The sequence below is a fragment of the Marmota marmota genome, unplaced genomic scaffold (assembly GCF_001458135.2).
Source record: "Marmota marmota marmota unplaced genomic scaffold, marMar, whole genome shotgun sequence".
Lineage (NCBI taxonomy): Eukaryota > Metazoa > Chordata > Mammalia > Rodentia > Sciuridae > Marmota > Marmota marmota.
In genome coordinates this window covers 13,034,487-13,049,093 of record NW_025999924.1, presented here as the reverse complement: position 1 = coordinate 13,049,093, position 14,607 = coordinate 13,034,487, and the positions used below count along the sequence as shown (strand labels likewise).

General features: G+C 36.6%; 1 protein-coding gene across 1 annotated transcript in view; it reads right to left on the bottom strand.

Annotated features, from left to right (window-relative positions):
- The window catches only part of Fgf10 (fibroblast growth factor 10), an 84,262-nt gene that overhangs the window by 69,246 nt on the left and 409 nt on the right, over positions 1-14,607 (bottom strand). The window contains exon 1 of the mRNA XM_015497326.2: positions 13,628-14,607. This exon is cut by the window's right edge and continues 409 nt beyond it. Coding sequence (XP_015352812.1) covers positions 13,628-13,958 — 331 coding nt within the window. The 5' untranslated portion in view covers positions 13,959-14,607. The remainder of the gene's footprint in view (positions 1-13,627) is intronic.

Below are 14,607 nucleotides of genomic sequence, written 5' to 3'. Positions count from 1 at the left end.
TTTCTCTTGAATTTTACTTTAAGCAGCCAGAAGCAACTACACTGGTCCTTCAACAGTTGCCTTGGTAATTTTCTCAGCTAAATATACAAATTCACCACTTCAAAGTTTTGCTTTTCACACAAGGATTGCCTGTCCTACAGTTTCTAATAACACAATCCTCATTTCTTACTGAATCCTCCCCAGAAGTACTTTTAATGGTCATATTTCTACCAACATTCTTTTATGAGGATATACACATTCTCTACTGGGATAGATTTTCTCTACTGTGTCCCTCATTGCCTTTCAGTTTCTCTCCAGAATGTCTTTAATTGCCACATATTACCAGAAATCTGCAGAAATCTGTTTGAATAAATCTAGCTTTTTTTTTAATGGTGTGCCTCACAATTCTTCCAGAATATGCCCATTGTCTAATTCCAGAGTCACTTTTATACTTATAGGTATTTGCTACTGGAGCACCTCACTTTGTGTTTCAAAATCGGTATTAGTTTCCTATGGCTTTTCTAACAAATTACTACAAAGTTGGTATCTTAATACAAATACATTCCTTTACAATTCTGGGGCCCAGAAGTCCAATTTCAATTTCACTGGGCCTCGACTAAAGTGTCAGCAGTGACAAGCTCCTTCATAGTTTCTAGGGGGACAAACTCTTCTTTTCCTGTTCCAGCTTCTACAGTCACATTCTTTGGCTCATGGCTCCTTCCTTCATCCTCAAAGTCCACAGCTTTGCATCTTTAAATCTTCCTCTGTTATCCTCATCAAATCACCATTTGCCCCCTCTATGTCTAATCTCCCTCTGTCTCTCTTACAATAACAATACTTGCGTTGGCATTTGGGATTCACCTGGATAATGTGAGATAATCTCTTCATCTCAAAATCCTTCATTTAATCATTTTTGTTAAAACTTTACCTCATAAAGTAACACCCACAGGATCTAGTGTTTAGGACCTGATGTCTTTGGTTGACAAGTATTCCACATACTATAGTTATTATTTTTTAACATAATTATCTTCCTGAAATCTGGTCCTTAATCCATAAAATGAGCATCCTGAACTAAAATATTTTAATAATAATTTAGTTCAATGCAGTGCACTCATTTCATAGATTAAGTTTCTGAGGCCAGATAAGTAAATGACCGGCTTAAGATAGCACAGTAAATGTTTTGACACAGCCAAGACTACAAGCCATATCCCTTTACTCCCACTCTCTGCAGTACATTATTCTTTTTCTCCAAAGAAATTACTAAAAATTGTTCATTTCTTAATTCACATGGTATCCAAGAATTCAAACTTCAATCTGAAATCAAGAATAACTATCTCATAGCCAGCAAGAACTTTGAAGAAGAGTGAAGTCATTTAATATCTACTGAACATAATCAATGGTAATCTTGAAATCTAGAAATCTAGAAAAATAGGCAAAACATAAAAGAGCCATTTCATGATTACATAATTTTTATTCAGGTATTTGAATAAACGTAAGTCCTTCACTTTCACTTAAGCAACGATGACCTTACTAACTTATTTTCTAAACTCTTAGAGTTATAAACTTTAGAACTGAATAAAATTTTAAGAGATCACTTACTTTATCCACTTCTTTTTAGGTAGGTAGTATACTAATCACATTTTCTGGAACAGGTAACTAACACAAAAAAGTTTAAGTGACTTGACCAAGGTCATATGGTTTCAAAAGAGCAATTCATTTCTCTCTCCCCCCACCATATATGCCAGATATTGAATTATTGAATTATGTGCTTAAAGGAAAAATCAATTAAATATAGTCTGCTAGTCTGCACACTCAACAAGTATTCAGTTTATGAGGAAACTAGATGGGTTATTGTCCCAAAAAAACAGTCAACCAATCAAATGTAGAACTGTGCTATGATACTAGACATAAGGTTTTGAGGAAGCACAAGTTTTCCAAGGACAACAGAGTGGTCAGGAAGGCTTCTCATCTAACTGAAATCTTAAAGGAAGGAGAACTGGAGATAAGGGAAAGGACACCATCCCAGATAGATTTTGTATATCTGTGCCCTGGGGACAAGGCACATTCTGGAACTAAAAACAACTTTGAATAATGGTAGTTTGGTAAGGAGTCAGGCCAGGGGGTTGGGAGGTGGCAAATCATGAGGATCTTACCTGATATATCTTTGAAGGAATGTAAATATGATTCTAAGAACATTGGGAAGAAATTGAAATATCTAGGAGGGAACTGTCTTGTGTAGACGTGCCCCTTACATAGACCAAACTGACAAAGAATTAGATGATTTTATAATAGAACACTTAAGACTGAGTGGGATGCTATTAATAAATATGCCAGATCATGAGACATTTACTGGGACTATTCCAGGCAAATCAAGACAGGAGATCACCCTGGCCACCACTGGGCTGGGTTTGAATCCTGACTCACTTAGGCTAACTATGTAACTTCAGTCTGGCACTATTAACTTTCAGGCTCGGTTTTCTCATGTAAATGTGGAAAGGTAACGATGATTATCTTATTCATAATATAGTATTTTCTGAGGATAAATTGATGAAAATATTAAAAAATGTTTTGTAAGCTATACATTTAGGTGGCATATTATCAATTTTCTGTTTACGTTTTTAAAACTATTCCCTAATCTAGGGATCTTTTCAGATAATGGGATAATTAACAAGAGTCATCATAAGAAAGAGTAATGACAGCTAACAGTTTTGACTCTGAAAATGTGCCAAGTCCTATATTTACAATTTTCCATTTGTGGTCTCATTTGTACATTCATGAACTCATCTTCCCAGCAATGATGAAGCAGATGACATTATTATCTTTACTTAGATGTGGAAACCAAGATCTGGAGGGTAACTTGCCCAAAGTCACGTGGTTATGAGGTTTTAGAATTCAGATTCTCCACCAAGAAGTCTGACTCCAGAGCTCAAGTTCTCATTTGTGAATGTAGATATATATATCTACATTATATATACTGTCAGAATCCTGCTCCTAGTTTGTTTAAAAACTACTTAACTATACTCTTCTGTAAGAAAAAAACAATAAAACTGCAGTCTACTGTCTACTTGATTTCTTTTCCTTATCAATTAAATCAAGTAAATCTAAGACAATTTAGAATAATAATGACAAGAACAAATACAGAACTGGATCAGGTGGCTATTGATGCCTTAGTAGTTCCCTTTTGGAATCTTCCAGAAATTACATAGTCCCTTCCCAGTGATATTAACATAATAAGCAATTTTTAGATAGAGAACACTTTAAATTTTAAAGTAGTGACCACTTGACAAATTAGGAATAGTAAGGATGTAGTAAAGATCTAAAGAATTACATCTTTTTTCATGACCCTCGTATGAAATTAGTTCTGTAAACTTTTTTTTTAAAAAATCAAGCTACAAGGGCTGAGGATGTGGCTCAAGCGGTAGCGCTCTCGCCTGGCATGCGCTGGGCGCCGGGTTCGATCCTCAGCACCACATAAAAATAAAATAAAGATGTTGTGTCCACCGAAAAACTGAAAAATAAATATTAAAAAAAAATCAAGCTACAACTTTTGCTATGTACCATATTTAGATTACGTCTATTATAGTAGCATAGATTTTTTCCAAGTAGTCCTGTGCTTTCTTTTTCCTTTACTTTAAAAAGTAAAGTGCTAATAATAAAAATGAAGAAGGTTGGTTTTAAACAAAATGTTAATGCAAGCTTTTGCCAGAAATCTTATGTCCACAGATGTAGAAATGTCTGCCTGCTCCCTCTTACCTGGTAGCACACACTAGTACCTTTATTTTGCATGCCGACCATCATGCAAATGGTTCCACCCATTGGTCTGCCCAGTTAACTGAAAACTTCTTGTCTGGCTCTGCACCCACATGCTTCTGTGCCTTCTCTTGGAATATTTACTCATCTGTGTCTAGCTGGAGTCTTTTCTCCTCAGTGTGACCTCCTGATGTTATCCATCACTCGCTCAGATAGAGATTGCTGTTTATTTAAATCCTGCCTAGTTTGTTAGCATTGACTATAAACTGCCTTATATGATCTTCCAGTTCCAGCTCCCTGTAACATCTCCTGTCTCTAATCCAGACGGCAAATCTTGTGAGGGTTGCAGCCACAAAGGTCAATCATGGGATGAGCAACAATAAATAACTAGAGGTTTACTGAAAGTTGAACATTGGTAGTAATCATAGTTTAAAACTGTGCCATATTTGAAATAAATTATGTGGTTTGACATGTCTAATAATTATGTTTACTTTTTTTCTTTTTGCTTTTCTTCCTATAACTTTTTCAAGTCTTACCTATATTGTTACCTATATTGTTGTTATAGTTTTTTCTTTTGTTTTCATAACTTGTGTCCTTAAAGACATTTTTTTTATCTTCTATTCATATTTTCAGTTTCTTGCTCTCTTGTCAAGCTACCCTTCAATCTTCAAATATGTGTACCAGTCTCTTGAAGAATCAGGCCTCTACTCTTGTCCCCAAGCTTCAGAACTGTTAAGGCATCCTTTTTGTTTCTCCCATAGCCAGTGCCTCAGTTTTTCATAATATAATCTCTTGATTTGCTTATGTTTTTATGTTTTTTTTTAACATTGTCTTAGGATTGCAAACTCTACGAGAGCAGAAATGTCGACATTTTCCAATAGTGTTTCTACCCAGTGCCTCACATAGTAACTGACAAAAAGGAGGCATTCACCTGTCTGTCGAATGAGTTAAGAGGTAAATGATCTCATTTAGTCTACCACGTAGGAAAGAGGTGGCTCTTGTCAATATCTCAGTGTTACTAATAACAGCTTGCCTAAATCTATTCCCTCTTGTCTTGCAGTTTGCATCCAGGTCTTTGGCTTCAAAGCCAACCTTCACTTCCAGCCCATATATAATCACTTGGAATCAAAGCCCACACTTTCCATCACTCTATCACATAGTCTCTTTAGCAGGATCTGGGCCTGAGCCTTCCTTACTTTGATACCCTGGCTGCGATTACTTCTGTGGGATTCCTCTTAGATCACAAGTTCTCATTTCAGTTAATTTAACATCCAGTCGAATGCCAGGGCTTGGATTATATTTCCCTCACACCTTTCTGGTTGTGTCAGTCCTTTTGCAGTGCTACTCATTAGCCTGCTCTTCTTCCTGGTATTTCAAAACCCTTGTCTTTATCACTCCATCGGAGTCTCTCCTCCTTTCACGGGGTAAGTCTAAATGAGTTATGGTATCTTCTGCTTTTCTGCTTTGCCTCTGGATTCTAATATTTTCATTATGTGTACTTTACTATCTTTCTTGCTTTGTATATGTCAATATTTTTGAGGTTTTAGAACCTCCTGTATTTTTGTTCATTGAGATTTTATACTATAATTTGATTGACATCCTCAGCACTTTTGCCCCCATATTTATGAAATCACACTTTTTACAGAGATAACCCTCCAAAATGTGCAAGGAATATAATAATTACTGCTATTACTACCATCACAAAAATATCTACACTGAAAAATGAAGAATGTAAATCAGGGTCGAGTGCTTCCATTTTCCCCATAAGACCGAATATGAATTCTTCTTTTAAATAAATCTATTGGTCAATCAGTTACTTAAAATTTGAAAACAATTTTAAAAGGTTTTAAAATTGAATCATTGTTATAGTAATAGATAAATTCAGTATATGTAAATATCCACTTTCTGTGTATAATAAAAATAAATCTAACTCACCAATCAGTCCCAAAAGGTTCTTTCTTGGAAGAAGCATGAAAGAATAATCATACTTATTTGTCCAGATTCTAACTCCTGTTTAAAAATATGCCTAATGAAGACATACCATCACAAAGCTGAAGATCTTTTTAGTAAACTTACCATGAAACCCTGAACAGATTAAAAAAAGAATGGAAAAAAAGAAAATAATGGAATAAGAATGGAAGGGAGTTTGGAGAAGAAAAATCTGTCCCTAATTTCTTATTTTTTTAAATTATTAACTTTTTATCATTTATCCTTAAAAAATATTCCATCTCCTCTACTAGAGCAAAAGTGGTTTAGGGTGAAAATATATACTGATCTTCCTAGTGTTTTGTACTGCACTAAGCAATGAAAAGATGCTTGCTTGTATACTCTTTTAAAATGAATAAACAAGTAAATGACCTAAAAATAAAAGACACTTACATTTCTATATTTGGTCAACCTGTAGTACATATGGATGTATGTTTTGTACTTCTTAGCAATGGCTAAGCAGTATTAAGAGAATGGGTTTTGTTTTTAAATGCTACATTCATTTGGCAGGGCATACAGAAAAGCTTGATAATCTTCATGACATTCTGAAAATTGGGAATGTCAAAGACCTCCAAGTCAGCATTCATCTACTACTAAAGTAGAAGAAAGATGATCATTAGATTTTCTAAATCATCTTCACTTTCTTTCACAGGAGTTCAGAAAAAAGGCAAAAAGGTAAGGAAAATGACAAAGTAGCTAGTAAGTGATGCATGAGCTTCAAAGAAAGGTACAATGAATCTCTAGGAAGAGGCATTGGAAACAGAATTTAACCTGGAAGAAAAATGCAGATTGGGGACCTAGATACAGGTCCGGTCCTACCCATTTTCAGCAGGGTGCTTATCTGGGTTTGGCCACTTCCCCAGAGGCAGAACTTCTTTAGAAGAAACTAGTCTAGAGACTGGGGAAAGGAAGAAATTATTGGAGATTCAAAATGAGAAGAAGCTTCTGATGGAAAGTGTTGAATTTAAATTATTGGAAGATTTTTAGACCCAGAATACAAATTATCTTTTTTAGATGCTACACATGCAAAACAATCTAGGCCTCTGGCCCTGAGTATCACCTGGGGTGCTACATAATACTAATGAAAGACTTTTCTTGCCCTCAAAGAAGTGGGGGGGACAATAAAAATAACAAAGTGGTTAAAAGGTGATAAAGTTATAGAGAATCACAAGGCCACTAAAGTACAGTTGTCACACAGTCTCAAAAACCAAACTATTAGAAAGAATTAATAGAGCCTTAAATTGTGAAAACAATTTGAGGATGTCAAGTTATGCCCAACACAGGGGTAAGGCCTCAAGAAAGGATAAGAATAAAATAAGAACATATGTTTATCAGTTAAAGCATTTTAACAAGGTCCTGGAAAGAAAGTAACAATTATTAAAAAAAAACGTCTTTTTAAAAAGTTCTTACTCTTGCAGTTGACCTACACTTCAGAGTTAGATTAGAGTTGTAGTGAAATTATTAGGTTTGTTGAGTTGACAATCATTTGGAGTTTGGCGTACTTCAACTTAATCAATATTTTGCTATCTATTAGGTTTCATTAGATGATTCATTAACATCTCAGTGACATCACTCATTGTAGGAAGGGTGCCAAACATTCAAAAATTCCTCATTAATGATAACACACATACTGACAGATTAGGTATAGGCAAAGGTAGACAGATTTAGGTTGAAGAATTATTAGGTGAACTATAAAATAAGGCAATGCTTTACTGCCAGCACTATGAATCTATCAAATGGTAATTGGATGCACGTGTTAGCAGCAGTAAAAAGTCACTGTCCAGTTGTCCACCTTACATGGGAATCTACTCTGAGTGTCTTCTTTGATTTATTGTTCCAATTAGAACACAGCGTTCAAAGAAAGAACACAACTGACCTGATTTAAAAGCAAGGGAGCACTTCAGGCCATTATTTTGTGGGTGACCTGGCTCCCTTTTAGATAGCTTAAAACTTTCTCTTTGTGAAAAAAATCTGTACAAATTAAGCACTGGTTTCAAACTGATTCTGAAAAATAACAAAATTTCATATTCATTAATTCAGTATCAGTGTCACTGGTGATGTCCTAAGATGTGAGTATACTTCCTTTAATCAATTAAAAGACAGATTTCTAGGTTATTCTTTTTTATACTGCTGACTGGCACAGGTAAAGGTAATATGCATTGACAACAGAGTGCCAATTACAAAAAGTAAATATTTCAAATCTGCAAAACTAAGTCACAAACACCACTATCAAATGGCAAATGTAAAAGATCTTAACCTTGCAATATAATGTGAAAGATTAAGATACTTTTGCATAAAGAACTTTGAGACATAATAAGATTCATTTCATCTCTAGACTGTGATAAAACTGTATTAACATCACATGGACATGAATCTTATATTCCATATGACTGCAAAGTTAAAAGAGGCTCTTTAATTTCTGGAAGGGAAATGCTAATATTTTACTTACTTATATTAAGCAAACATCAACTATTAATGTTGACAAATGTTGTAACAGTAATACTAAAACTGTCATCTGAATTACTCTTCATTGCAAAGTTCACAGAATTAATATTAAGATAGATTAAATCACTTTGAACTAATACACATGTATTACTCTTCCTTCTGAAGCATAATAAAGAAATATAATTTGTGCTACAATTTTGGATAAGCTTACAGACATTTAAGGCTTAGGAAAGATGTGGATATTCATAGGCAGCTCATAAATGTGAGGAACATTAGTTCCATTTCAAATGAGCTGTCAACTTTTTCCCAACTTTTGGCTTGTGGAAAGTTAGACGTTTGGGTAATAAATGGGGTTTGCCTCTGAACATTAAGGTAATTGTACAGGAATTTAAAGTGTTCATTCATGTCTACCATAAGTTCTTTAAATTCTAAGGAAGTGCACTGAAATACGACATTTTGCTCTAAACTGGATAGTAATATTATAGAAAAATATTCATACAATGGAGTTTCTTTGATTTTACAAGACACAACTCCTCCTCCTCCTCCTCCTCCTCCTCCTCTTTCAATTCTATGTTTAAACATCATTTTTTAAAATACCTGCTTTTAAAGAGTGGTCCATACCTTTGAGTCATAGTTTACTGAACACATAGAAACTAGTGTCTCTGAATTTTTCTATTCCAATACTGGCACGTAATTTCTGCCAACTGTTTTCTTGGATTTCTTCAATAGGTGATTATAAATCAGGTTTATGAAGAGGAAACTCTCTTGAATTGTGCATTTTTAATGGATTTATGATAAAGCCATCAAAGCGGAGGGTCCATATGGTAGGAATGCAGTAAAGGTAACAGGACAGTGTCCTGTAAACATTAAATACAGTGCCTTCTACCTTCATAAATCCTTGATGCTCATGATTAAATGCTGCCGGTTATAAATTATGCAACCAAATTCTAGAAACAGCTACAACTTAAATAAGACACCAATGGAAGCCATAAATTGTCTTTGAGTTTTCTTCCCAGAAAACTCTGGTGTATTTGTTAGGAAACAATATCAGAGTCCCTACTTTCCTCAGCTATTATTTGTCTTATACTTTATTAAATTCCCTAAAATAAGCTGTAATCCTGATTAGAACATAACAATATGATCGATTAACCCTAGACAAAATCTGTTATTTTTATGTTCTGAAGTATCTTTTTGATTTGCAGATTCATTTTAAAAGCATTCTTCAGATAAGTAGCTTTGGGTCTCAATGTGTTGCCCTTTTTAGAGTCACATAATAGAAGTTCATGCAACAACCCAATTTCCCACAGGTATTTACAATCATATTATTTTATTACACATGGGAACAATTAAACATTTGGCCCTCAGCTGTAAACAATTACTATACAAAATGACATTCATAGATTTTTCTTAAATAGTCATGTATTCCTAATGACCTCTGTTAACATAAGTGAGATTGATGCATGTGTACCTTATGTGTGTCCAGAAGCAACTGTATTCCCAAATACAGCATCAAGAGAGCGACTTCACCGAGACCGTGCACTAATATTGCCTGTAATCATGTGGCTACCTGCAAAGGTTATCTTTAACATATTTGTTTCTGTTCTACTGTTACTTTACTTTCATTCCAGTTTAATTTTAAAAACTACTGGAGCTCACAGCAAAAAGCAAGTAAAATTTTGTCTAATCTGGTTTTTTTTTTTTTTTTGAGGTGTGGGCTAGATCTAATAAATCAATATTAATGTTTCAGGGAGCAGAGAGGAATAGTGTATATGGACAGATAAGCAAATAGGCTTAGGCTTATATTCTGGTTCAGTCAATTTCTAGATGATTAACCTTGGACAATTTACTTTTTCCAACTTTAGTTTTCATGTTTGAAAAATATGGACAGTTATATCTATATCCTTGGACTATTAAAATTATTAAATGAAATATGTGTTTAAAGAGATGGGGCACCTACCACATACTCAGGTCATATTAATTTCTCTATTGTCCCCATACCTTGTTCTCAGAAAAGTACATAAGCTCTGGGCTGTTTGGGGTATATCCATCCTTAGTTGTCTCAAGTTTGGAGATACATTTTCCTTTCACTAGATCCCTCTTTTCTTCAAGTGACAACTATGCGAGCGGCTCACAGCTGTTTTCCTTATATTCAGAAAGAAGGCAGTCATTCCCAGTTGCAAGGGTACCTAACAGCTGTTTGCAGCCTTTCCAGAAGGCCAGACCTGGATCTGAGTGGTAATGTTTCAAGGGCAAAGCTCTAGATGTAAAGAATGATAAACCAAAACCTAAATGAGCCTGCACATATCTAGTGACAGATACACCACAGCTATTCTAAATTATTCAAGCTTTCTCAGACTTCTAGCAGGAGAAACAATTCATTTCTGCTCTCTTTTTCTACTCCCATAAAATGGTAAAGAGCAAAATTACATCCCCTCCTAAGAAAAAAAATTATAATATTCACCCAAATAGAGAGGAGTTTCCTTAGCACACATTGTATTTTTAGAACCATCAAACTTCTGGGAACTAACTTTGGAGATACAAGTTAAAAATGATTTTGCAATACTTCTGGGTGGTTTCCTTATTTCCCTTTTGTTACCATTTTACTGGCAAAAGCCAGTAAAACAGTTGTTTAATTACCCAGGACATCACAAACATATAACCTCTTAGATAAGCTGTTACTGTATTTTAGTAACAATAATACTAGGGTCAAGAGTAACCAAAAAAAAAAAAATATATATATATATATCTTCAAATAAGCAAACCTCAAAAGAAGAGCACTGTGTATTGAGGTAATTAATAACTTGTTTAGGAAAATGTTACTGAAATGTGGTTTTTGGACAAGGAACTGACACTCTTCAGGGGTTAGATATCCTAATATTTAACAGGCTGACTGACTGGCTTCCCTGTGGGCATGGCAAAAGTTTGTTCACATGTAATTATGCAACATTTAGACAATATCTTAATGATACCATGTAGTTCAGCTGAATCAGTCCAGCTGGAAATTGTAGCAGCATTCTGATTAGTGGACCACATGTTAAATTAAGGCTTTTTCAACCTGTACCTTTTACTTGCTAGGTTTTGACACACAAGTTCTTGGAAAGCTTGAATTATTTATAGTTTGCCAACATTTAGAAGTATAATCCCTCCCCTTTTACTTTTAAACATTAATTAAAACTTACTATTTAATATTTAGCTTATTATTTTTCAAAAAGGAATGATTAGTAATTAGTACACAATCATTCAGGAGAGGTGTTAGTATATTTTGTACAGGTAGGATAAAAATTTGCTACGCTTGTTTATATAATAAATGTTATAAACTTTTCTCTGTCCAGAGAGTCCATACTGTAAAAATAAAATTCAATTTATTTGTGGAAATCATTTTACAAAATAGTTTATCACTCAGGATTACCTACTATTTTTGATAATAGGAATTTAACTTGAATAAAATAAAAATAGTGTAGTTTTCTTAGCATCACGTCATAAAGACAATTAAAATGTAGCAAAGGCAAATCAAGTTATTATCATTTTTTAAGAAAGAAGAAAGCTTGCTCAAGGTAACCACTCTGAAATTTTATTTCTTTGAGCTCTCCCTCATGAGCCAAAAATACATAGAAATTCAGTCCATTGGAATTTAGAAAAAAAAAAAAAAATCCTCAGCTCACTCTGTCCAACCCTGTGTTTGGTTGGACAGCTTCTTCCCCCTCCTCTTAACTGGATGCCACCACATTATTTTGCTTCAGAAGTAAACAAAAATACCGTATTTTTAGTCAATAACTATAAAATCATACATAGTATCTAGGAAATTCAGATAACAAATGACTTTCAAGCAAAAACAATCATCATTAATGACATTACTCAGCTACTTTTGTTGAGTCAAAATGAAAAATACTTCTAAAATATTTTATTACTTGTAAACATATTTCTGATTTTAGAAAATAGAAGCAGTACTTGAGGAGAAACAGAATTCATGTTGAATATATATGAGACCTAGAGGAAGAAAACTAAGTCTTACCTCATGTAACACTTTATTTAAAAATAAAATGTTAAATCCTGGTCCACTGTCATTTGCATCAGTAGCTGGTACTTTCTGTGCCAAGAGATCTTGAAATGTGTGACCCATGTATTTAAGTTAACTGACAAATGTGTGCTTAGAATTCCCAAACCACTAAACACAAAAAGGTCCTCTTGAAAGGTGACTTGGAATTTACCATTGAGATAAAGCTAAATGGTCATTAAAGATGTTTAAATGTCATTGTCTACTGTCTTCAGTGTGCCATTACGTAGCCCTGGGATCCTTTCAAATAACAATCAATAGAGGATGAATAAGTCTCACCACTTGAAAGTAAGTAGGAAAGGAAGCCAACAGAGTAATCTGGCTTGGCTGGATTGATTCAAGAAGAGACACAATATCCACCCCTTCTCTCTTCACTCTCCCTCCCCCATCCTTCCCACACCCCTGCAATAAAGAAAGAGGGAAAGAAAGAGAAAGAAAAAGGAAAGAAAGAAATCTAAGGATCCCACGCAGAATCAGAGAAGAAAAGATCACTCTATGGGATAAACTATAGCCATGGAAACAGACTTATGACTTTTACTTTGAAAATAAAAGAATGACAATGAAATTTGTGTGAGGTCTGTGTGAATCCAGTCCCAGATGTTTACAATGCTGTAGTAGTATGGCTCTGCAATATGAGAGGTTTCAGAAGAAACAGTACAACAGGACACCACAAAGCAGCGCATATGCTGTTGACAATGCAGACATGAGCATCATGTTACCAATAGAGAAGGCAGGCAGAAGACAAATAGCAGCGGTGGTGCCTGAAAAACTAACTTCATGGACTGCAATCACCCCAAAACCAACAACAGGAACCCAAAAGGAAAAAAAAAAAATCAAAACCAGAAAAGTGCTTTTTGCTCCTATCTAAAGGTGGTGGGTCAAAGGGAGAGGGGTGGGGAGAGAGGAAGTGACTTTTCTTTCTTAAATAAAGTTCCCATAAACCCCTATAATTGACAGCGGATAATTATTTTCAGCTTGAGAAGCCTGTCCCAAAACTCTTAAGATTGCCAGGGAAAGGAAACAAAATGTGTTTACTTGAGCCACTTCCAGACGGGAGGGAAAGGGGACCTTGGGTGAGGTGGGTAAGGCACTGAAGACAGAAAGGGGCATCTAGGTGCTACAACAACTCTCAGGCGCCCTGCGTGGTCCCGCTAGTGACAAGTGAGAGAAAAGGGGCGGAAAGGGTGGCCAGGGGTGGGGGTTGTAGAGGGAGCGCGCCCAGGGGAGGGGATGCAGCAGCACAATGTATACATGGGAGGGGGGGTGATTTAGTGTGAAAGTATTCCACTTAATCATTTTACAGGGGTTGGGGACGTAAATATTTAGTTGGCCACATCTGGAACAGATTTTCCCCCCCGTGTGGGGTGGGGGGGTGGATAATTGGAAGGAGGGGAGCACGCATTTGTTACTTACTGTACGGGCAGTTCTCCTTCTTGGTACCGCTGACCTTCCCGTTCTTCTCAATCTTGAGAAAGTACTTGGTGAAAGAGAATAGCTTTCTCCAGCGGACATCTCCCTGGAGGTGATTGTAGCTCCGCACATGCCTCCCCGCACTGGAAGGGGAGGAGGAGGAGGAAGAAGAGGAGGAAGAAGAGTTGGTGGCCTCTGGTGACACCATGTCCTGACCAAGAGCTTGGCAGGTGACAGGGACGGAAGACACCAATAACAGCAACAAGAAGCAGCAGCAGCAGCCAGGCAGGTGGGGAAAGGCTGAGGCACAATGTGTCAGTATCCATTTCCACATTGTACTGAAACTCTCGGCGCTGGAAATTGTCTCATCAGAAGGAACATACTGGAAGGGTAAGACCCGGTGCAAGGCGAGGAGACAGCTGGAGGTGGTGACTGCTGGTTAGCTCCCTCTGGGCGCGGATCTGGTCAGAAGTGAATGCACCAACATCCATAACTCCTCGGAAGGGCCGGCTGCCTCTCCTTGCTCCGCTCTCGGATCCGCTGCCTGCGCCTCTAGAGTCTCCGGGTGAATGGTGGACGTGGGTGGCCGCGGCAGCAGGAGCTGGTGGTGGCGGTGGTGGTGTTGGTCACCACAGCTCCCCGCTCCCCCAGGAGTTACTTTGTTCTCTTCTTCACTCCTTTCTTCACCATGTTAGATACAACAAGGGTCTGAAAAACAGATGACAGTGCGGTGAACAAAACCCAAAGAGGGTGGGGTGAGGGGTCGGAGGAGATATCTGCGCTCCTCTGCGGTTGGCACCTTCTGAGCCCTTTCTGCGGAGTCCCAGCCTGCTGGCCACTTCTAAAAGTGTGTCCCTTGGGGGCTGTCAGAACTGGAGGCAGCTGCAGGGTCGCTGTTTTCTTCTCCCTCTTCCTTTCTCTTTTTGGTTGTGCCTGTTGATTTGAAGCCTCCAGAAAGTCACTTCTTGTTTGGGGTGGGTGGG